This window comes from Belonocnema kinseyi, chromosome 7 (genome assembly GCF_010883055.1).
Source record: "Belonocnema kinseyi isolate 2016_QV_RU_SX_M_011 chromosome 7, B_treatae_v1, whole genome shotgun sequence".
In the NCBI taxonomy this organism is placed as follows: Eukaryota; Metazoa; Arthropoda; class Insecta; order Hymenoptera; family Cynipidae; genus Belonocnema; species Belonocnema kinseyi.
Genome location: NC_046663.1, coordinates 90,989,353 through 91,015,571, shown reverse-complemented (window position 1 = coordinate 91,015,571; position 26,219 = coordinate 90,989,353). Strand labels below are relative to the sequence as shown.

The 26,219-nt window shown below is 27.9% G+C and overlaps 1 protein-coding gene across 1 annotated transcript in view; it reads left to right on the top strand.

The window, feature by feature from the left end:
- The window catches only part of LOC117176062 (regulation of nuclear pre-mRNA domain-containing protein 2), a 35,708-nt gene extending 21,092 nt beyond the window's left edge, over nt 1–14,616 (top strand). Inside the window, exons 7-9 of the mRNA XM_033366065.1 lie at nt 2,233–2,412; nt 5,236–6,265; nt 12,693–14,616. Of these exons, the coding sequence (XP_033221956.1) occupies nt 2,233–2,412; nt 5,236–6,265; nt 12,693–13,229 (1,747 nt within the window). The 3' untranslated portion in view covers nt 13,230–14,616. The remainder of the gene's footprint in view (nt 1–2,232; nt 2,413–5,235; nt 6,266–12,692) is intronic.
- Nucleotides 14,617–26,219: the final 11,603 nt, after the last annotated feature.

The following is a 26,219-nucleotide window of genomic DNA, read 5'->3' as shown; positions in this document are numbered from 1 at the left end:
ATTTCTCGAAGAAACACCCTCGATTTTCGGAATTAGCGGAAAATTCTACATAAGATGCAACATCGTAATCGACAGGACCTATGACGGCATACAGGTCTACCCCTGGCTCCTAGTGTATACAGAGTTATGCGTATTTGAATTTTTGGCTTTGTTAAAAAAAAAAAAAACACAAATTTTCCGTAAGCTAAGAGTGAAGAGAATTTATTTGTTTATGTAAATTGATTTATTTTTTATTTTTCTCGGCAATGGTGCAAGATATCAAAAATGCGTAACAGAAAATTTGGTCAAAATTTCTTATCTGTGCAAAATATTTTTCTAACATGTTTTCGTATCTATTGTTTATAAGAAAAACGCGAGAATTCGATTTTTTGAAAAAAATTCTCTTGGCCTCAAAAGTTATTTAGCCCGCATAAAACTCACAAGATATTTTCCTTATGATAGTAAAATTCAACCAAAAGTTAAAATTCAATCTAATAGTTGAATTTTCTACCAAAATATTTAAATTTTATTTAAAAAAATATATATTTCAAAATAAAATAGTTAGTTTTTCAAGTAAAATTATGAATCTTCAATCAAAGAAATGAATTTTTATCAATTACTTCGACTTTCAACCGAATAGTTACATTTTCAACCAGAAGACAAGTTTTCAAAAAACAGTTAAACCCTCTTACAGAATTTCCTTTGCCAAAACAACTCTTTCTAAAAAAAGAGTGGATTTTTCAAAAACAATGGTGGTTATTTTTCCACTAACTAATGGAAATTTCTACCAAAATAGTTGAATCCTCAGAGAAAAATATAATAGTTGATATTATTTCAACAACAAAAAAATACAAATTTGATAAAAAAACACAGTTTAATTAAACCACCAAATCATCAATCAAATTAGATTAATTTTCTACAAAAATAGTTAACTTTTCAACAACAAAAATATATTTTTTACCAAAAGAGATCAATCTGGCAAGGAAAAAATAGAATTTTAATCAAAAGAAAACAATTTCACTGAATTGTTCAATTTTTAAGCTAAAAAGACATTTTATATAAAACTTTTGCATTTTCAAACCGAAAACATAAATTTCCAACAAAAAATTTACTTTTCATAGAAATAGTTAAATTTTCTACCACAATAGTTGGACTTTTCACAAAATTCAATCATTTTCAACCAAAATATGTAGATGAATTCTCAGCGAAAAATAAAATTGTTGATATTATTTCAACCAAACAAGATTTTAATTTGAAATTAAACTTTAAACTAAATAAAATGAATAAATTAATAATTTAAATTAAATTAAAATTCAAATAAAAAATCATCTACCAGGTCAGATTAATTATCTATCAAAATAGTTGAATTTTCAACCACAAAAAATGATATTTTTTTTATCCAAAGAGATCAGTTTTGCAAGGAAACGACTGAATTTTGAACCAAAGAAAACAATTCCACTGAATTCAGTTTTCAAACCAAAAAGACGTTTTCTATAAAACGGTTGCATTTTTAAACTAAAAATAAAAAATTTTCACAAAAAAGTTACTTTCCAATCAAATAGTTGAACCTCCAAAATAAATGAATTTTTCACGAAATACATCAATTTTTAAACAAAAGAGATTTTAATTCGAAATCAAACAGTTGAATTCAACGAAAAAATACGATCTTTCAACGATATAGCTGAATCCTTAACCAGATTACATTAACTCTCTATAAAAATAATTTAATTTTCAACAAAAAAATTAGATTTTTTTTACCAAAGAATGTAAATTTTAAAATGAATTTTTATCCAAGAAAGAACAAAATTATCCACTAATTTGTTGAATTTTTAATCCAAAAAGACGAATTTTCGAACTGAAGATATTCCAAAATAGCTGAGTTTTCAACGAAGTAGTTAAATTATCAAACAAAATAGATTAACTCTTAAAGAAAAATGTAACAGCAGATATTATTTGAACAAAAAAATATTTTTATTTAAAATCAATCACAGTTGCATTCAACTAAAAAGATGAATTTTCAAACGATTAGCTGAACGCTCAACTAAAAGAGAATAATTTTTTACTCATAATTGACCTGTAAACATACAAAAATATAAACTAAATTCAAAGTAAATAAAATTTAAGTTTCATAAGTAGAATTTCGATCAATACAGATATAGCCGTTTCTGAACTAAAAAATATTAATTTTGATGCCAAAATTAACTTTTTCTAAGCTTCTTTTTGAAAAAGAACGATTCTTTTTATTTGTTTCAGGGTGATTCCTCTCCCAATGTCAGGAAATCAATTGCCACATCGTCTTATGAAAGTGGATGTGGACCATCGAAATCTTATCAGTCTAACTGGAAGTCCAGCTAATCATAGTACCCCCAACGATTCTTCACCAATACCTCACACGCAAAACAGCTTGTGGTCCAATACTGATCAAGACTACAGGTAAGTTTCTCGAAATTTGCAAGAATTTTAAGTCTTTTTAGCTACTATTTCGAAAAAATGACAGTAAAGCTATTATTTTTGAAAATTGTCGAATTTTCATAGATAAAAGATAAATTTTCAACAAAAAATGTGATAGTAGGTATTTTAACCAAGCCAAGATTTTCATTTTAAATCAAAAATAGTTGACTTGAACCACAAAAAGGAGGAATTTAAAAAAAAATCCTCAACGAAAACAGATGAATTTTTAACCAAATAATTGCAGTTTTAACCAAAAATATGAGCTTTAAGCAAAACACTTGATTTGTCAACTAAATAATTAATGTTTTAACCAAAAAGATAAATTGTCAACAAATAAGATTAATTCTCTATAAGAAAAGCTAATTTTATACCAAATTATCGAATTTTTAAACCAAAAATGCAATTTTTATACAAAACAATTGACTTAAAAAAAAAAAAAAAATAATAATAATAATTTATAATCGGTTAAACTTTCAACAAAATAGTTAAATTTTCAAATAAACAAATAATTTTAAACTAAAATTATTAATCTTCTGTAAAAAAATTAAGTTTTAAGAAAGTAGTTCAACGAAGGAGTTGAATTATTTAACCTAAAAAGATGATTTTTAACGAAAAATGTAATAGTAGATATATTAACCAAAAATATTTGAATTAAACATGAAAAAAACCAGCTGGATTTAACCAATAGCAACAAATGTTTAACAAAATACATAAATTTTTTTGGTGATATTTTCACGCCGAGAAAATACTGTGAAGCTCGTAATAAATAAGTACGAATTTTGATTATTTGTATACTAAAGAGTATCTTAAGTAAATATTGAAGTTTATTTTGAATACTTTAAAAATATTAGCTTAGAAAAATGGAAATCTTGCTTAAAAAATAAAGTTCATTTTTAATTGCAAACTTCTTGTTTTCAGTCTATACACTTTTAAAATTGGACCACACATAAGTTTAATACTTAAAAAATTTTATAGCACTCTTTTTACACTATTTTTTGAAATTTGTTATACTATTTTTTATATTTGATGTGAGTTCGAGATCTGAAAGTGGTGAACGTTATATTTCATCCATTTTGCAGGGTGCTTAGTCTTCTTTTTTTTCTTTGTTTTCTTTGTTTAAGATACTTGAAAATACAATATTTGTATTGCGGGAAAATTTCCGTATACCCATTATTGAATATTAATTAAATCAATTATAGTACTTAAATAAATGACTCATGACTAAATAATTTACTCGTTTCCAGTGCTGAACCATTAAAAATAAACATTCTTGAAAAAATGTTGAAGCTGAAACATTGTAAAACATGTTGAAAATGTGAAAACTGAAGACAAAAGTTTTTATTCAGTATAAAATGGGAACAGTTGCAAAATATATAGAACTTGTTAAATAAGTCTTAGAAGGCGAGCACTATTTAGTTGAAATGTACAAAGTTAAATACTTAATTAAAAAATGGAATATTTCAAATTAATCAACTGCAATATTAAATGTTCTAACTTGAGCAATTTTTAATTTGAGCTTAAGAACACTGAAGAGTAGGGTGGAGTAAAAATACTACGAGCATAATAAATCGTTTGAGGTGATGGAAAAAAAAACTTGTGGGTTGGCATTCGAAAATAGTAAACAAAAATTTGAATCAGTAAAATATAACGATTTCAAATTGAATATTTCCTGTTAATTCATAAAATTGTAACGAATTTGTTATATTTATAGCTTTTACTATAACATTTACTAATAATAAAAAAGTGCGAAATTTAAAAATACATTTTTTGCTCAATAAAATTTTTTTGAAAATGTGCAAAAACATGTTTTTTTTTTTGATTGAGTCATATGTATACATTTAAAAAAATTGGAGTATGTCGAATCCGAAATTTATTCAGCTCGCACCAAAAAAGCATTTTATCATTTTACTTTTTTGGGAAAAAAAATTTTGTCGTAATTTAAGATTTTTTGGATTTCATTATTTTTTGCCATTTTGGAACGTTATAACTACAACGAAAAAAAAATCATTCCGAAAAAAATGTTTTTTTTTTTACATTTTTAACAAATTCTTAATAAAGAAAAAATTTTGTTTGAAATTGAACAAATTTAAATTGTAAATTTACGAAAACAGAAGATATTAACCGATTTTAAGATTTTTTTCTTCAAGTCTCGGACTTTTTTATGTTACTGTGAATGGATTTCCAAAGCCCGAAGTATATCCAATTTTTAAAAATAAATTCTTTATTGAAATTCTTTATTTGAAAAATTAATGAATATTATTTTAAAATATAACATTTCTTATATAAATGTTGTTTTTTCTTTTCGCAATTTAAAAATAAATGTTTAATCTTTCCCCTAAGTTTCCCCTTTTTCGTGAGAATATTACCCAAAAATTTAAGAGATTTAAATAAGGTAAAAATCAAATTTAAAATTCTTTTTAACGTCCAGTGATCATGTTAATGTGCAGAATCCCTGAAAATAAAACTAAGAATCCAATTACCAAATTTGGATAAAAATTTTCCTTACGAAAGAAAAGAAAAAAATTTTTTCAATGAATTTGCATTTTGATTCTCACTTGATTCTTAGGTATCAGGGAGAGAGCATTTTGGTTAAAACAAAATTTTTCTTTCTGTTTCAGGAAATTTTTAAATCTTTTTTCAAATTGCAAAAGGTACATTTAACGGTGGTTGTTCAAATTTGGTCGTTTGCTTCTTGGTTTTATTTTCAGAAATTCTGCAAATTAAAATTACCCTATTTCCCCTTTTTTCAGCTCCTTTCGTGCTATAATTTCTGCTTATCTTTTTTATTATTTATTTTTTATTTAGGAAACAAGTGCAACCTGGAGACAACGTTGAGAGTGTCGACATGGAGTTATCTGACGACGAAAACGAGGGCAAGCAAAAGGGAAGAGGAGTCCTGGTGGATGTGAGATCACAAGATCGAGACATGCGAGGACCACCACCAGTACCTCCCCCTAATCAACACATGGACATGGATATGAGGATGATTCCCTTACCGGCCGGATGTGGACCTCAGGAAATTCGCAATATTCAAGCTCCTCCACCACCTCCGCCCCTCCCTCAACAATTCCATCAGGGACCACCCGATTTTCAGCAAGCTCCGCCAGATTTCCAGCAGAATAATCCCATTGATTTTCCGCCGAACCAGCGAAACTTTCGATCCAATGCTCCCTTGCCTTTCAATCCGAGTCAACCAGATTTCCCTCCGAATCAACAAGAATTTCCCCAAAATCAACCGAATTTTCCTTCAAATCGACCGAATTTCCCACCAGCGCACCAACAGAATTTCCCTCCAAATCAACAGGAGTTTCCACCGAATCAGCACAATTTTCTCCAACGGGATTTTCATCCAGCGCAGGATTTCGATTATCGAGATAATCAACATGATCGATGGAACAAAGACGATTCGATGTCGCGAGGAAGGTTTCCCCAGCACGATCAACACAGGGACAATTCACATCGGAACGATCGGGGCGGTCGGGGTGGTCGAGGTTTTCGTGGAAACAGGAGAGATAGATATTCTGATGATCACAATAAGAGGACTAATCGAAGACAGAGATCTCATGATCAGCAAAGATCTCCGCCGGAAATCCTGCCGAATAACCGACCACTTTTGGAGAAACCGGACGGAGGGAGAATGGATATGAATGATTTTAATCAGCGACAAGAGGACTCGGGGCGGCAAGACGACTTTTCATTTAATGAGAACAGGTTGCACGATAATTCAAGGCAGTCTGATTTCGCTGGAAACGCGCCTCGTGATGATACCAATCAACAGACGCCGCCGAAAAATAATTCCCAGAATCCTGGCAATGTTCCTGTAGATGACAACCAGGTATGTCATATTTTGAGAGCACCGGGATATAGCCGGGAATTTTTTTGAAAACCTATACTACATTTTAGGAATGTTAAGCTTGTGTTTGTGGATCGTTCAAATACAGGGTGTTCAGCGACCTTGAATTACATTTTTTTTCTTTTAAAACAGTTATTTTATGGAAATGCGAAAAGTGATTTAAATTTTTTAGTCTATTATGAATGAAACCTCTTGTTTCGAAGACATCTTGTTACTGAAAAGTTTTTTATATTTCAACAAGATGTCTACCTTATCTTGAAAATCTTGAAAACCTGTAGTTTTCAGGGAATTTTTATATACCTGGAAAAACGAGGAAAGGCCAGAGATTTCTTTTTTTAAGTTAGGGAATTTTTCGCAAGCGTGCTTAATTTTTGTTTTTTAACTCATTTTGAAAAGTCGTATTTCTTGGTTAAGTAAAACTGTTTTTGATTAAAAATAAAAAGCTTTTTAATTGAAATATCCACTACTACATTTTTCCCCTTAAGAATTCATCTTTTTTGAAATGAAGATTTTATTACTTGGTTAAAAGTTCAATCCTTTTGTTAAAAACAGTTTTTTAAGGTTCATCATTTGAATTGGAAATTCATCTATTTGGTTGAAAACTGAGCAGTTTTGTTAAAAAATCGTCTTTTCCTTGACAGTAAGTTAATTTTTTTTACTGAAAATTCGATTATTAGAGTTGCAACTTGAACTATTTTGTTGAAATTTTTTTATTAAAAATTTTTTTTTACTGAAAATGTGATTATTTCAGTTGAATATTATATCACTTTAGTTGAAAAATTTTCCTTTTTGGTAGTAATTTAATTTTCTTGGTTAAAAAATCATCTTTTTTGTTTAAAACTGAACTCTTCCAGTTGAAGATTAATCATTTTAGTTGAAAATTCATCACTGATTGAAAATGTAACTATTAAAAAAAATGTACAATTATTCCGTTTTTGATTGAAAATTTATATTTTTTAGTTCAAAATTCATAATTTTAGTTGAAAATTAATATTTTTCGTTTAAAATTCAACTATTCCAGTTGATGATACATCATTTAGTTAAAAATTCATCAATTTGTTTAAAAATTATTTTTCTTTTCTAACCGGAAATTTAAATATTCCATTTTTAGTTTAAAACTGATCCTTTCTAATTAAAAATTAAACTATTTGCTTCAAAATGTGTCCTTTTTAATTTATAATTCAACTATTTTGTGGAAAATTAATGTATTTCGTTGAAAAATCATTTTTTTAGAGATAATTAATCTTCTTGTTTTAAAACTCATCTTTTTTGTTGACAATTCAAGTATTATAATTAAATGTTTATAATTTTATTTGTAAACTGATCTTTTTGCTGGAAAATTTAATAATTCCAGTTGAATATTTCATAATTTTATTTGAAGACCTTTTTGGATTGCAATTCAACTATTATAGTTAAATATTTATCATTATAGTTGAAAATTTATCACTTTGTTTAAAATTGAACTATTTTGTTTTTAAATTGTTTTTTTTTTTTCGGTAAAAATTAATTTTTTCAACTGAAAATTTAACTATTCCATTTATGGTTAAAAATGGACCTTTTTTACTTTTAAATTCAACTATTTAGTTGTAAATTTATATTTTCTAGTTCGAAATTGAACTCTTTGATTGAAAATTCATTTTTTTAACATGTAAATTCAACTGATACAGTTCAAAATTCTTCCTTTCAGTTGAAAATGCATCTCTTCGTTTTAAAATTCAACTATACCAGTTCATGATTCATCATTTTGTTTAAAAATTATTTTTCTTTTGTAACTGGAAATGTAAATATTCCATTTTCGGTTTAAAACCGATCTTTTTTAATGCAAAATCCAACTATTTGATCGGAAATAGGTCTTTTTTAGTTCAAAATTCAACTGTTTTGTGGAAAATTAATGTATTTTGTTCAAAGATCATTTTTTTATTATAATTAAATATGCATATTTTTTTTTAAATTTGTCTTTTTGGTTGAAAATTTAATTAATCCAGTTTAATATTCCATAATTTTAGTTGAAAGTTCATTTTTTTGTTTTAATATTAAAATATTTTAGTTAAAGTTTTATCATTATAGTTGAAAATTAATCACTTTGGTTAAAAATTGAACGATTTTGTTTTAAATTGTTTTGTTTTTTTTTGGTTGAAAATTAATTTTTTTTAAATTAAAGCTTAACTGTTCCATTTATGGTTAAAAAATGTACCTTTTTTAGTTTTAAATTCAACTTATTTGGTTGTAAATTTGTATTTTTTAAATTAAAAATTCAGCTATTTCGTTGAAAATTCATGTGCTTTGTTGAAAAATCGTGTTTTTGGTAAAAAATTAAGCTTTGATGTTTGAAAATTCTTCTTTTTTCGTTGAAAACAAAACTAGTTGCTTGGAAGTTAAACTGTTTTGTTAATATATAACCTTAAGGTTTAAAATTTATCATTTTACATTTGAGGATTTACAATTTTAATTGAAAATTTATCAGTTTGGTTAAATTTTTGCTTTTTCTAGTGGGAAATTAATTATTTTAATTGAAAATTTAACCATTTTATTTTTGGTTGAAAACTAATCTTTTTTAGTTCAGAATTCAACTATTTGGTTTAAAATCGATATTTTTCAGTTGAAATTCAATTATTTGGTAGTTTAGAAACAAATTCAAGAAATCAGAAGGTATAGTTTATCTTTTACTTGTTGCAGAATAAATAAAGAGAGTTCTAGGTATTTTTTTTAGACTTTACCAATTATTTTATAGATTGTAATGAATGGACTTTAATATTATGAATAATTCTATACGTTTTTAATTTTGTCTCCGCTAATATAGAATATCAGAGTATACATTTTTTTGGTGATATTCAACTTACAAATTATAAAAATTACAAGTTCAAAATTTCGATGTTAATTCAGTTTCAGAATTTCAATGAGCGATAACGATATAAAGGATTTTTCAAGGGTTTACTTTGTTTTCTAGAACACTAGATTACTAAACATTACGAAAAATTTCAAAGGTTTCAAAATATTTCAACTATTTAAAAATATTTGCAAGGATTTTGAATATTTTACAAAGATTTCACGGACTTCAATGATTAAAAAAAGGCGTGTACACCATATTTCAAATATTTCACAACAATTTACAAAGCTCTTAAAACTTTAAAAAGATTTAGAGGCTTCCAAAGATTTGAAACGATTTCAAAGAGCTTCAAAACATTTTAGAAGATTCAAAAAGATTTCATATAATTCAATGATTTCAACGAATGAAAAAGATTTCACAAAAAAATATTTAAGAAAATTTGTATAAATGTTTCAAAAGGTTTTGCAAAATTTTCCCAAAGATTTCGAACATTTTAGAAATATTGCAAGGATTTCAAAGCTTTGACAAATGCGTGTACACCAGATTTCGAACATTTTCAAAGATTTTAAAACTTCCAAAATATTTCAAAGATTGTGAAACATTTTGAAGATTTTCAACGATTTCAACTGAATACGAAAGATTTCAAAAACAATTCAAAGATGTTAAATTAATTCAAAAGGTATCAACAACTTCGAGAAGAGTTCAAATATTTTAGCAAAAAATATTCCAAAAGATTTAACAGAAATTTAAAGATTTCACAACGATTTTAAAGTCGACTTATGTTCGCAAGAAGCAAAATTGTTTATGTATGGTTATGCTTTCTTGGAAAAGTTTTGGCCCATAAAAAATGAGATTGCACATTTTTTACGTCTATAAGAAACGGTTACCTTGAATTTCATTCCTAAGAATCGCTGAACGCCCTGAAATAGGTACTAAAGTTCCTTTTATATATGAGAGCAAAATTTCTTTTCAGAATTCGTCTCCCTTGGTGGAAAATTCCATTGTTTTGTTGAACTGTCACCTTTTTAGATAGAAAATTCGTCCTCTTGGATTGGGAATTCATATTTTGGATTGAAAATTCATCTTTTGGTAGAAATGTCGTCTTTGATGAACGAAAGTAAATTATTTTTGATTGAAAAGTCTACTATTATATTTTAGGTTCAGAATTTTGTTTTGTTTTGTTAAACAATTATACTATTTGGTTGAAAATTTAATTATATAGTTTGAAATTTAACTAATTTCTTAAAATGTTATCTCCTGTTTCAAAATCCAACTGTTTTGTTTAAAACGCGTCTTTTTTAGATAGAAAATTTGTCACTTCAGACCTGAAATTCATCTTTTGGTAGAAAAGTAATTTTTCTTTGTTCAAAATTCATATTTATGGTTGAGTGTTAATTCTATTTAATTGAAAAGTCTGCTATTGTATATTTTTAAAAATTCAACTAATTTTTTCTTGTTAAAAATTCTTTTCGTTTTTCGTTGTAAGTTTTTTTATTTAGCTTAAAATCTAATTATTTTATAGACTGCAATAAATAGACTTTAATATTGTAAAATACACTTTTTAAATAATACACTTTTTGAATTTTTGACTAATATTACGATGATCCGTCCGTCCACATTGAAGATTCTTTGGATAAAATCTGAATAACGCTTGTCATTATGTTAGACATAATTTATAACAATTATTATTCGATACGACCAAAATTCAAACAAGAACAAGAATAACCACCAAAAAGCGGCTTTCAACAATTCGGAAAAATTAAGCGCAGTTTTGAGTAGGTATCAAATATTTTTTCTTTAAATATATATTAAACGTAATATTTAATTAATGTAAAGATTTATCAAAATTTAAACAAACCTCTTTCTTTTACTTTTTCTTGATAATTAAAAATAAAAAAATATTTAAATTACGAAAGTTGGTGTTTGTTTAAACATACATTACTAACTAGACTAAATCCTTTCTTAAGTTATTTAACTCATTTCAAGCATTCTTAGAACTCTTAGTATTTAAAAATTTGGTATCATGTAGTTTAAAATAGTTTATATTTTCAATATTATTATTTCAAATATTTTTTAGAGACATTGATTGTATATTCCTGGCATTTCAAATGTTTTCCAGATATTATGGATTTTTGCGTTATATAACGATTTGAAGGTGTTTTAAGAGATTTTAACGATCTTCTAGACAACTTTAGGGAATACAATAAATTTTGTTTCAAGGGAATTTAAAAAGATTACAAAGAATTTCAAAATATTTTGTGTTGAACATTTTTAGAACTCTTAATATTGAAAAATTGGTTCCCATGGATTTGAAAATAAAAATCCAGGTCGTGAACGCGCGAACGAAGCGTGAATCTATTTTGAAATTAAAACAAGTTTAAATAATTTCAATTTAATTTATATACAAGGAATTTCAAATGGTTTATATTGATTTTAATGTTATTTTATACTGTTTGACAGAAATATTTTTCTAATAGAAAACAATTATTGTCCTATTTATTGTGATTGTCAAAAGATTATAAACTTAAATGGACTTATTATGAAGCAAAAATGAACTCAAAGTAAATTTTTATTAATTTATACATGAATTATTAACTATTTAACAATCTGATCTGAAAGTTAGGTTAGAATTCATATTTAAATTCCAATTGTCTATTATTCGTATTCTCTGCATAATCTGGATAAAATTTGTCGCTACATACATTAATTAAAGTTTATTTAAGCTTACAATGCATTGAAACTTACATGAAATAGTGAAATAATTGTTTTTTTTTTAAACTGGACAAAAATGTGTTTTTCACTATATAAGATGGAAATTCTATCTAAAACTATTTGTTTTCGATGAAGATTTGTTTTCAGTATTCAATCATTGTTTTATACTTCACAAAACAATCACAAAAACATTTTAATTCAAATTTAATATAAATCTTTAAAGTTGTACCTATTTTCTAGTTCCAGTTTTTGGCACCAAGTGGCGAAATGGTAGACCACTATTCCCAATAGATTTTGACGAATTTCTAGAGAACTTTGAAGAATAAATTACTCTTTTTTCCAAGGGATTTCTAAGGATTTCGACAGTTTCAACGGATATAATTATTTTGACAAATCTTGAAGTTAAAAGATTTCAACTTAATTTTAATGTTATTTTAAAATATTTGAAAGAATATCTAGATTTCATTTTAAAGACTGGTAGAACTCTGAATATTTAATAAATTCTTATTGTACATTTTTAAATAGTTTGTTTTTAATATTGGAAAAAAAGCGTCCGAAATGAACTATTTTTAATATTAGTTTCAGTGAATTGAACAAATATTGTTTTCAATTTAGATTCAAAGTATTAATTATTGAAATAAGAAATTTCGGAAATATTCTTACGTATGAGAACGATTTAACACATATAAACATTGTTTGTTTTTTTTTCAAACTAATTTGAAGTTTTTTTCTTTTTTTAATGAAAAATAAGTCTGTAATCTTTTCCTTATTCTTCCCCTATTTTGTGAAAAATGACCCTATTTCCCCTTTTTGAGCTCTTTTAGCGTTGTGGCCCTTGGAGTTATTTAAAAACAAGAAATATTGTTTCAGACTCATGAGCTGGACAAGAAAAGTGGAGAGGATGAGCAGCCTGAAATCGCAGGAAGTGCAGATCCACCAAAGCAGCTCTCAGAGCAGTTAGAAGCCCTGATGAATTCGACGAAGGATCCTTCCCAATCCTTGAAAAGACCAGCTTGCGACAGTTATCCCGAAAATGATGAATCAATTGAAATTTCCACGAAGATGATGCATTTGCAGAATGGTCCATTGCTCTCAACGCCTAATGGACCACCAGTTGGCGGCCTACCGGAAATACATCCAGTTGTCGTTTACGATTACGAGACTCAAAATTCAATGCCGATGTTTCGACCTCGAATGGGAGGAGCACCTCCTATCCAATTTTCTCCTTGGCGAGGAGGACCTCGAGGCAGAGGAGGCGGAGGAGGAGGATTCAGGGGAGGACCACGACCTCCTTGGGCAAACAGCAGTCCTCGTGGACCGTCCGTTAATAATTTCTCGCCTCGGAAACCGAGAGGCGGTCAATTCAGAGGCGGCGGATTTCGAGGTCGAGGTCGAGGAAATTGGTAGAGGACGATAATATAATATAGCACTCTTCTGTCGAAGCTAAGCTCGGGGAAGATAAAGATGAAAAAATTGACACGCTAGTCTTTCCCATACAGTGTACATACATATAAAGTTTTGCCGTATTTGTCGTATTTTCTCGTTTGTTCCTCATTCAACAGATAGTTTATACTGAGAATGAAGAGAATTACAAAAGCAGTCGAGACACACACAAACATACACACACCCACACACATTTTTTTTCATCGATGAAAACCATTCATATTAAGTGCTCGGCATGGCCTGCTATTCCGTAATATTGACGGCGTGGAATCGATTCAGTTTTATTTGACTTTGGAGGACTGTCACAAATTTTCAGAGATTAGTAGTTGTAGTTGAAGGATGATGAAGAAATTTAAAATTCAACTGGGTTGGAATTTATTTTTAGAGAGGATATTTTTCTACTGTTGGTTTTTGATCGAACCAGAAATTTTCACTGAGAACTGACGGCCCAGTGAAAGTACATTTTTAAGTTTTATCAAATACACTTCCCTGGGGAATATTTTCAAAAACGCTTTGACTTGTTAAGTAAAATGTTTTAATCTTGGAAGGGAAGCAATTGTTTATGTTAGAAAAGACTGAGTCGATTCCTGGGAAGATTGACTTGATTCTCGAGATGTAGGAAGTGAATTTGCAAAAAAAAAGGGGAAGCGACACTTGAGACACTTGGTACGTTTTTTTTAATTCTGAATTAGGGAGAGCTTCTAGAATGCATGTATGCGACTAAAATATAGTTAAGTTACGTCTACGTACTTGTTTGCCTGTTCGACGCGTAAATTTCTGTTCCGATCGCGGTCTGTTTGAAAGAAAGTGTATTAATAAATGCAGTGTTTACGTTCTGGTCCACTTTATGCATTTCTTTTGCTTTTTCGAAATGCATTGTATAGATGGAGATCGGCGACTGAATCGAAAATCTGTGCATGATTCTTTATCGAAAGTTATATTATGAAAACTTGATATATTCAGAAATGGACGTGTATTTTAATTTATTTCTAGAATTTCATAGCGCTCTTTCTTTATGAATAGATACTTGAACAACCGAATTTAATAATTATTTCAAATGTTAAATGCAGGTTCATTCTCTGATTTCTTTCTTGAAATTTTGTCATTTGCTGATCCATTGTGGATCTAAAAAAAATTCTCTTGTATGTTGGAACTCAGATATAGATTTATGAATTAATTCTTAGGATCAAGTGGAATTTTTTTTTAAAATGATTTATCAGTTCGTTAGTTGGTAACTGATGTGAAAATGCGTTTTTTTTTGTTTGGTGCCTGAACAAGCGAATCGAAACAGTAGTCGTAATAAGTCACGGTTTCTGTAAAATACTGTCATATATAGATATATATAGCTCTACGAGACTTTCTTTAATAAATTAATTACACCCATCGAGGTCCTTGCCAGTTTCCAGTGACGATGTAATGTAGTGTCGTTGAATTTATCATTTAACAATAAGTTAAAAGGTTTCTTTTAACTGAATTTGCAACAGCAACAAAAGTCAATTTCTGTCGAATGCGCGGCTTTTTTCTTCTGTTATACTTGTTTTAATTTATAAATGTTAACTTATAAAAATATTGAGGAAAAGCTTGTGATCTCTAAAGTATATTTCAGTTTTTGTTTGAATCAGAATTATCGGAATTTAAAGTAGTTAGAAAATATAACGACACCACGTCGCATCGAATCGTCTTTTCAAAATTCGATTAGTGTTTTTTGTGTGCTTCCGTATTTCGTTACTATTATTTTTTTTTCATTTATCATTTATTAATAACCACAGCATGTATAGGCAAGGCTGTCTGTTATATTTCCGATATTGCTTACCGCGAAAGAAAAACCTTTTTCTTGTTTCCTTTTTTTTTTTTTAGCATATTTTGTACGAAAGTACAATCTTGATCGTTCTTCTTTTTATGTTTGAGTTTATCGCTTTCAGTTCAGCAGACTCAGACAATGAAGTTTCATCTGTAAAAGAAAAATCGGGAATGGGTGGAAAGGACGTGAGAATCTTAAATTTAAAATAATAAAATAATTTTTGAGGTCTGCCATTATTTTTGAAAATAAAATTCAGTTTTTTTGTAAGAATAATTCGCAAACGTGTTTTTTTTATATTTTAATTTCTGTATTATTTCATTTTTCACAAGTACAGATCACTTCAAAATTAAGCCATTTTTAAAATGATTTATAAAATCTACAAAAATATGATCCTTAATTTTAATTAATTTTGCAAGAGATACTGAAACGTACGAAGCTTTCAAATAATGAAATCAGTTATTGAACATTAGGATTGAATAAAATTGAATAAAATAATATTTGGTAAATAACAATTTCAATTTCTGCTTCAAAATTCATAGAGATAAACATTGGATTATTGCAACAAAAATATATGTGAGGTCACAATTGTTTATTTACATGTAGTTATTTGCAAATTTGTGTTTTTTTTCGCTTTCGGCAAAACTAATTTGCATTCAATTTGAATTTACGAAAATTCTTCTGAAATATTGTTCAGTAAATTGTTTACTTAAAGAAATGATTGAAAGTATTATTTACAAATAAAATGGTTTCCATAAAAATGTGACCAATAACCTTTAAAGAACCTTTCAAGGATTAAAAATAAACTTTTTAAAGCAACAATTGAATGGAAATTACGAACTTTGCCTGAAGTTGAAGAAAAAATATAACTATGACAATTACTAGCATATTAATAAACAATTATGACCTAAATTATTTTTTCATTATTTATATTTGGGTTTCTCTACTAAAATTTGTTGAATAATCAATTGGCCTTTTTTTTATAAATGTTATAAATCAAGTTAAAATTTAAGTAATTTTGAACTTGACTGTATGTCACAAGCCAATTACATTGTTTACATTTGGCGGCTTTATAATTTTAAAAAAGTAAATATTGCGCTGAATTTTTAAAAAATGTTTCAAAATATATCATCTGTTTCATTTTGTTTATTTAGAGAAAATGTATTATTTTTTAATTTGGAGTGTAACAGAGAATAGGGCTTTAGAGCCCTAGATCAAATTTAATTGATAAAATTGCATTATTTAAACAGAATAAAAACTCAAATGGGTCAGACATGCACGTGTATACTTTGAATTATTTTACAAAATTTCAATTCAATATATTAATTCTTCTAATTGTAAAGCCGCTGAATATGGCAGTCCATGCCCTTAAAATAATTACAAACAGGAAGATGATGTTTAATTACATAAAATTTTAATAAATTTTGTAGAGGTTTTGTTTATTTTGAAGTAGATTGAGATATAAAATAAATAATTATAATAAATATTTTAAAACTTCAGAGAGGACGGAAAATTTTCGTCAACTACCATAACCTGCAACGTCGCTTCAAACGATTGGCTGATCAAAAACGACCGTAATTACTGTGATCAGTATCTGCCTTAATCATCAAGACATTTTTTATTTTAATTGCACTTATCACTTAAACAGTTATTATATTCAAAATAATGTATGAAAACTATTGTAAACAGATTCAAGGGAAATATTTTATTTCATTAGAAATTTGTTGGGAATATTAAAAGCCCTTTTTCTAGAAATGAAACTAGAGTTTTATTTTAGTAATTTAAAAAAATTAAATATTTTGATTTTAAATCTAGTAGTTGTCGTAAAATAAGTTTTTTAAAATTGATTTGGGTACTGAAGAAAATTCAAAATTCATAATAAAGATTTACATTTGTCTCAATTTGAAAAAAAAAGGAAAAATTTCAAATAATTTTAGACCAACAAAAATTGTTAAATAGTTTTCAAGCAAAATTATGAAATAAAGTTAAATATTTTACTCACGTCTTTTTGCACTCTTGAATGGATTCTCTACCTGAAAAATAATAAATGTTAGATTTGCTAGGTTTAGATCCTGCATGAATAATTTAATGGCTTCAAAATTTAGATTCAAGATAGAGGTGTGTGGTCGTTTGTTCGAATTTTTAATACAAAGTTGAGCGCACTTAGAATATGGGATTTTTCGATTTGAAAAATCGAACTGTGTACCAAACCGGTTTTATTTCCTCAGATTATTACTTTAAAAAAATTACTCTCCTTTTTGGGAGAAAAAACTTTTAAATTCGATTTTTTTGAATAGGTCGAATTTCAAGGATTTTACTTGACTTTTATCTTCATTTTTCTCAAAAAAAAGTAGTGATTCTGATTTACAAAAATGTAATCTAAGGAAATCAAGCCGGTTTGATGTACAGTTAAATTTTGTTTTATTTCGAAAAATCCGATGTTTCAATTGCGTTCAATTTTTAATTGAAATACAAACAAACGACCGCACATCTCTTATTTAAGTCTGCCTTTTATAGTGAATATAGATCGATTAAAATTATCACAAAAGAAAAACTTGTTCTTTAATAACTCAAAATTTTTTATTATTTTAATGCATGATAAAAAATTGAAGGGTCTGGAAATTTTAGAAAGAACAAAGTAAATGTTACATATTTAAAGCAGTCAATATTTAATTTCAAACTAAAATTTTTATTGCTACTTGAAAATTGGTTAGATGTGAATATTTAAATTCCAAAAATATAATTTGAATTGAGCGATCAGGATTACTATTTAGCTAAAGAATGCATGAATAAATGAAATGTCACTCAAGTTCGAAACATTTTTAAACATATATTTTTTTTTAATTGCGCAAATTAATTTGTTGTTGCTCAATTATCGTAAAAATAATGTATTATATGATTTTAGATATTTATTATTTCAATGAAATAAGCTATATTTTTGATTAGGAAAGAATTCTAACTTTCCACTAAACGCTCAGTTCTCGAATTTACTTTTATTAATTAAAAATTGTATCTATCTACATATTCTTAAATCTACAAACAAATTCGGAAAAAATGTAAACTTCCCTCTAAAAGTTGGGTTCTCAATTTTATTTTAATAATTACTTCTACTGGATATTGGACAATATCAGAAAAGTCCACCCATACACTTTGAATTGTAAACAGAAAAATTCAGGAACAATTATAACTTTCCTCTAATCTTCCGGGTTTCAATTTTTTTTCACTTATTTATAATTCTGGATTTCTACAATAAAAGAAAAAGTTTCATCCCAATACCGTTATCAAAAAAGATTGAGTTTTATCCACCCTCGCATTCAGAAATTTATTCGGATTTTCTTTCATTCACTACTTTTATTTGGTGTCAGGCAATAGCAATAAAAGATTTATCCACATATCCTCATAGGAAGACTGTTTTTTATCGCGACACGCCCTTTGAAATATATGAAAAAGTGCTTGTGTAGACAAAACGCTGTCCTTCGATAAGACTATTAGGATAAAACTTGTTCTTATGTTTTAGGGTATCGAGTACCATTACTTAATCAGATGAAATTTAAGAACCACATGCTTGGAGGAAAGTTAGAATTTTGTCCGTATTTTTCCTTTTGGAGTACGTGGGTTAGCAAAACTCAGTCTTCGATAAGGGTATTGTGATGAAACTTTTTGTTTTTTTGTTTGTTGGACATTGATTATATGTAACTGATAAAAGAAAAATTTAGAACAGCACGCTTAGAGGACAGTTAGAATTTTTTCCGTATTTTTCTTTTTAGAGTACTTGGGTTAGCAAAACTCAATATTCGATAAGGGTATTGGGATGAAACTTTTTCATTTTCTTTTGTTGGACATGCAGTATAAGTAACTAATGAGAGAAAATATTAGAATCACACGATTAGAGTATAGTTAGAATTTTTTCCGTATTTTTATTTTAGAGTGAGTGGGTTAGCAAAACACAGTCTTCAATAAGGGTATTGGGACGAAACTTTTCTTTTTTTTTTACATCGATTGCAAGTAGTTAGTGGAAAAAATTTAAGAACCGGAAGTTTAGAGGAAAGTTAGACTTTTTTCCGTCTTTTTCTGAGTGCGTGAGTTAGCAAAACGCAGTCTTCCGATAAGGGTATTAGAATGAAACTTTTTTTTGTTGGACATCGAGTATAAATAATTAAGGAAACAAAATTTAAGAACCGCGCGATTATATGACAGAAGTGCGTGGGTTAGCAAGACGCTATTTTCGATAAGAGTATTGGGATGAAACTTTGTGGCATTGTCTGACAACAAGTACAAGTAATTAGTCAAGTACCATCCGAGAACCTAACGTTTAGAGAAAAGTTATAATTTTTGCCGAATTTTTCCGTGTACATTTTAGAGTGTGTGGGTGGATAAAACGCAGTCTTCAGATAAGGATATGGCACTGAAACTTTTTTTGTTGGACACCGAATAGGAGTAATTTAAAACCGGACGTTTAGAGGAAATTTTTTATTTTTCCGTCTTTTTCCTCAGAGTGCGTGGGTTGGCAAAACGCAGTCTTCGATAGGGGTATTGGGATGAAATTTTTTGAAGTATTTTCCGGCACCGAGTTCAAGTAATTAGTTAAATGCATTCCGAGGACCGAACGTTTCGAGAAACGTTATAATTTTTTTCTGAATTTTTCCGCGTATATTTGAGAGTGTGTGGTTGGATAAAACACAGTCTTCAGATAAGGATTTGGGAGATAGAACTTTTTTGGTTATACATCGAATATAAGTAATTAGTGAAAGAAAATTTACGAACTGGACGTGTAGAGGAAAGTTATAATTTGTACCGTCTTTTGCCTTTTAGAGTGCGTGGGTTGGCTAAACGCAGTCTTCGATAGGGGTATTGGGATTAAACTATTTGGGGTATTTTCCGACATAGAGTTCAAGTAATTAGTTAAATATTATCCGAGGATCGAACGTTTAGAGAAAGGTAAAAACAAATGTTTCTAATTTTTCCGTGTATATTTCAGAGTGCATGGGTGGATAAAACGTCTTCAGATAAGGATATGAGGATGAAACTTTTTTTGAACATCGAGTACAAGTAATTAATGAAACAAAATTTAAGAACCGGGCGTTTAAAGGAAGGTTATAATTTTTTCGTCTTTTCCCATATAGACTTTAGAGTGTGTGGGTGGATAAACACAGTATTCCGATAAGAATATTAGGATGCATTTTTTTTTGGTGTTATCTGATATCAAATAAAAGTAATTAATGGAGGGAAATCCGAGAACTGAGGGTTTAGTTGAAAGTTATCATTTTTCCGAATATCAAACATAGCCTATTTTATTGCAATAATGAATATGAAGTTGTAATGGGTTATTGAAATTCGAAATCATATATTGCATAGTTTTAGCGACAATTGAAAAACAACAATTTTATTTGATTAATTATAAAAAATGTTATATTTTCGTTTATAATCCTTTCTGAAAGCTTCAGTAATATGAATGAACGAGTTGCGTAATATTACTCTGTTATCTAAGTGAGTGCAATTTATCATACCTGTAAGTATTGAAACTAAAATTAAATTAATTTATTTTTGAGTTCTAAGAAGTTAGTAGTACAAAAGTAGAAGCTTTAATACGTTAATTATGTAATAATTAATTTAAAATGTGATAAGTTGCGCTCAATTTCCATTCTCAAAATGGCAAAAGTTTGTCATCTTCCTCTGTAAATTATACATCATAAATTTAGTGACTTATTGATAGTTTATAAATAATCGAAGGATCTATGTTTGTAGCAATTGCATACTGTGTATGCGAAACGTTGTTTTTGTACATTGCCTAATAAAATGAGAATACTGCGTTTATTGTCTTAAATCGAAGTTATACATATGTATTTCTGTTGACTTATAGAGAAAATGTGAGGATTTTTTTTATTTAGAGAAGTTTACTGAATAATTTGATATACTTTTCTGATTTCTCTAGGGGTAATTGTGTTGCTAGGAGACCGATCATGACGTCAAAGTTTAATACTCTTGTTTTCAAGAAACAGGCTCCAGTCGGACGCCTTCCTATTTATTTGCTAGTCTCGTAAAATACGAGGGTGGTAAAGAGAAAAAAGTAACGTTTCAGAACTTTAGGGTGTTACTTCATTTATCGATTAAATCGACTATTATTTGGTCGCCTTTTTATTATAAATGTGATAATATACGTATTAGGGCGATTCAAATTTATAGGGGTCGTCCATATATTACGTAATGCCTTTAGGAACGAGGGAAAGTTCAAGAACTATTAAGTTATGTAACATTTTTTTAATTTCATGATTTTACAATATAGTAAAATAATGTAAGATTGCAAGGAGGAGTGAAACCAATTATTAATCAGGAATACCTTCGATTAAAAAAATAATCATGGGTTCAAAAATTATTGCAAATTTTGGTGTCTATTGTTTTTGATAACAAATTGTAATATAAAATCATATTTTAGAAAAAAAAAATTTTTATCAAGTAAGAATGTTTTGAAATACCAAAAGAAATTATGTTTTTTGTATTTAGTTAATGGCATACTTATTTGCATTTTTTAGACATTTTTTCCATCATTAAAAGTTGTAAAGTTTTTCTAAATGAAAAAAAGTATTTTTGTTAAGACTTTTGCTTTTTATTTAAAACAAGTGTTCTATTAACCAAATCTAATACAATATATTTTTGTTGCTATTTCGAAAAATTCTAACTTGGTGAAAAATGATTTTTTTCGAAAATATAATTTTATGTATTATTTTTTATTCTACAAATAAAAAATTAGCAACAATGTTTGCACATATAGAGAACGAAATGTGGCTGCAGTTTAGGAAAAATCTGGTCATCAGGGAAAAGTCAGGGAGTTTTGTTGCCCATTTCCACGTATTTTTAAGATTCTAAGGGATTTAAAAAAATGTTCATGTGGTTGTAAAGAATTTCCTAGAACCAAGGAAGTGCAAAGTTTCTGCAGGTTTTAAGGGGGTTTCAAAGCTTTGAGGATATTTTAATAAATTTTCCAGGATTTCAGGAAAATCAAATGTCATAGAATTTGATGGGATTCTATAATATTTTATTGGATGTTTAAGAATTTATTTACAAGTAAGGGTTTTCATAGGATTTCAAATATTGGAAGTGATTTCCAAACCATTTTTTTTCAATTTCAATTAATCAGGAATTCACCATGAATTCTTATTAATTAAACCTGAATTCTTTAAAAAAATTTTGGAACTATTTTGAATTTTTATAATTCACTTTACAATTCACTTTATAATTCACTTTATAATTTATCAATTTATCATCAATTTATCAATTTATAATTCACTTTATAATTGAATAAAAATTCGAATTTTGATTTTTGGTTATCGATCCTCCCAATTTGTTCATTTGCCGGAAAAATAAGTTCCCCATTTTTCTTTTGTAATTCGGTCAACATTAAACTATGTCGTCATAATTTTAAAATTAACGTGAAATTTTAAATAAGGAAAGCTCGTTTTTCCAAGAAATTGAAAAAAGTACTTGTCATTAACTTGTTGTAAATTAACATTCAGTCACCCCTTAAGGAATACTCAGGGAATAATTTCCAACCAATAATATTTTATTTTGACGCCAGGAATCCTTTTGTATTTTTTCCGGAGAATGCCCAAAAAATGAAAAATAGCAGTTTTTGTAAGATTTTTCAAACTTAATTATTTTTATTCGATTAGTGACAAGTTTATAGTATTTTAAAACTACACCGAACTCTCGCTTTTAGTCGCCCCGTTCTCAGCCTTCCTAGAACTGTTGGCTCACGCAGTTCCTCAGGGGAGTAGAGAGAATGCGGTTGCGACATTATATATATATATATATATATATTCCAATTGGAAACGAGTCAGGCGGCCCTTACTGTTTACGTTTCTGAAATCAGTCCAAGGCTATTTAAAGGCAACCCGCAACATTTGACTGAAAGCAAGAGTGGTGTAATTTTACACTGTTTGAACGATTATTATTTGTTGACATTATTTTTACTCCCTGTAAGTGGTGAAAAGTTATTATTTTTCGGAATAGATGACATAGTTGACGAATATCAAGAGCAATATATCTTGTTTAACATTTTTGTTGATTATTTAAAAAAATTTTGTTTGTTTATAACACTTTTTCTCCCTGTTAATCTTGAAATCATACTATATTTTTAAATTAATGACGGCGTTAATGAATTTTGAGAGTGAAATTTGTCGTGGAAAACAATCTTCAGCAAGAATTTTACACATTGTTGTGGCATACTCCGGAAAAATACAAGGGGCTTGTGAGGATCAAAATTAAAGTGTATTGGGTGGAAATTATTCCTTTCAAATTCATCAATAAATGACTTAACCCCAATTTAATAAAGTTAATAAGAAGTACTGCGTTTTCCATTTTTTTGAAAATAGAGCTTTTCCCATACAAATCCCCTTGTTAAATCCAAAAGCATGGATGCACGTGGATTTATTTGAAAATGACCAATTTTTCCCATTTTTTCGTCTTGAAAGTTTATTTATAATTTATCATCATGTTTAATTTTTGTAATAATGCCATTGAAATAATATTACCATTTTTTGTATTATATAATTATAAATTGCTAAATGTTTGCGATTGTAATATCAGAAAAGGTCAAGAAAATGAGGGGATAATGCAACCTACAGTGGATAATCATTAATTAAGAGAAAAATTAAAATAAAAGTAATTAATTTTAAATGATTAGCAAGTGTTTTGTCTTAAGTATTAAGTAAATTAAATTAATTATTTTAAATGCATTATTATTTTTAATTCATGAATATCCTATGATAACCTATCCAATTGATTGAAAAGAGGGATACTAAAATTCTAAAAGTTTCTTTTATTGACAAGCGTCTCCCTGATTATTTTTATTTTTACCCTAAAGTATTCGTGGATTGTCATATATTATCATAAACAATAAAAAAATACTATTTTTGGAACTGTTATTTAACCTTAGTTCACCTCTTAAAAATTCAAATTAAATTGCTTTTAGATTTGGTTTTATTTTGCGAATGTTTTTGTAATGGATTAAATATAATTTCTGTTTCAGAATTTTCGTTTTACTGGGATTTATTTATTCTGTTCTTGAAATCATTAGGACTGCTCAACATTTAAACACGTTTAAAATTTGAGAAACCCATTACACGGATCAATTAAATGTAATATTTTACATTCAGGTAGGTTAAATCAAATAAATTATATTCTAGAATAGAAATAAAAAACTCTTTGCATTTTTCAGAACTTGGGACTTATCAGCCTGTAATTCCTTGTGGGACAATTCCAGTAGAAACAGATATTTCGAGTCAGACATACGGCAGTAAGTATTTTTTTTCTCTCTAATAAGTTTTACCATAATTTCAATGAAGGTTTAGTATTAGAAATATTAATATCCATGATGTTAATTTTATAAATTAAATGATACATTATTGTTATAATTAAATTAAAAATTCAGTCGTCGCACAGTTTGGCGAAATAAACTTTTTGTGGGCAAAAGTCTGTCAAAACAAGCCAATCTTTAATGACTCTTGGCGTTTTTTGTTTAATCACCGTAAGACTTTCAGCTATAACGAGTCGGCAAAGAAAATTCACTTTAAACAAACCAATTTTTGTATTCAACAACTTAATAAACAATATGAATGTGAAAATGAATGTTTAAAAAAAATGAATGTACAAGACATTTTCTCGTGATCCGCAATGATTAGTTGCTTGAAATTCATAGGTCTTATAGAAATAAGTAGCATATTAATGACTACTTACAATTAGTAGAGAACATCTACTGCTTGACAATTATTTAAACAATTTATATAAACAATTATACAGTTTTCGTATGTCAGATTGAATAAGCTTTTTTTTGTAAAATCAACCGAAAATGTGTTTCTGATGACTTCTGTTATTTTTTTCAAACTGATAATTGAAAATTTTACTATTGGGAGCGTGCATTAATTTAGAGTGTTTTTTTGTTGTAAAATTGAGGGTTTATTTTAAAAAAAAAGTGGTTACTACTTGATCATTCAAAGTATTTTCCATCGCTGACCACTACTTTCTTCCACCTTTTAGACACATGGTGGCCACATGTTCGGGAAGTCAGGGAAATGCCAGGGAAATGAAGCAATTGTCAGGGAAAATAGAAATTTATATGTTTTTGTAATATTTTGGAAGCACTTCCTAATATTAATATCAATATTTTTTCAATGTACATTCTTTAAAAATATAATTCGATTATTAGTTTTTTATTTTTAGTTATTTCTTTATTTACAGTTTCCTTTATTTAATTAATCAGGTCAGAAAACTCAGCGGCTTTACAATGGGCTATGAATCGCTTTTGTAAAATCAAACCTTATTTTAAAAAATTACTCCCTGTAATGAAAAAAATTTTTTACAAATGGTTAGGCTAGATTTTTTTCTATGTTTTTGTTTTCCAATGTGATATAAACATTTTTGTAAAATCAACACTTATTTTAAAAAGCAACCTCCTGTGCTGCAAAAGCGTATTTAAAAAAAGGAAACCATCTAAAATGAAAATACTTAAAAACTATTACCACGGTATTTTTAAAGCATAACTAAGGAGCAAAATTATGACTAATGCAGACTGATTCCAAAAATTGTATACATTAACTATTGAAATTGCTGTGCTCTTAATTTTGTTGCTCTTTCTTTATTTTGCAATGTCATATAAATCGCTTTTGTTAAATTAACCCTTCTATATAAAAGAAACACCCTGTAATGAAAACACGTATTGAAAAAATCGATCTATACATAGATGGAACTTACTTATAAAATAGTAACATGGCACTTTTAAGCATAATTATTTCGCATCAAAAATATTTTCCAGTCTATGTGTGTATATTCAAAAAATATAATTTACCTTTTTCTATGCATCTTTTAATACTTTTAAACAACTTCCAGCACAAAAATTATTAACGAGTAAAATCCATTTTTATATCAAGAACAATCTAAATGTCCAGAACGCTTGAAAATTTTTTGAGAGCTACCACTAATCAAATTCAGACGAATTTTGTGATAAGGTTAGTTTTATAGGGATACTAAAACTTGATTCCTTACAACATTGAGTCGATAAAAAAATCATGTTACCGATCTACCTGGATAAGGTCGAATTTATATGCGTTTCACTCCAAAAATGTACATATTCTACTACCAATAAAATTCAGACCAATTTTGCG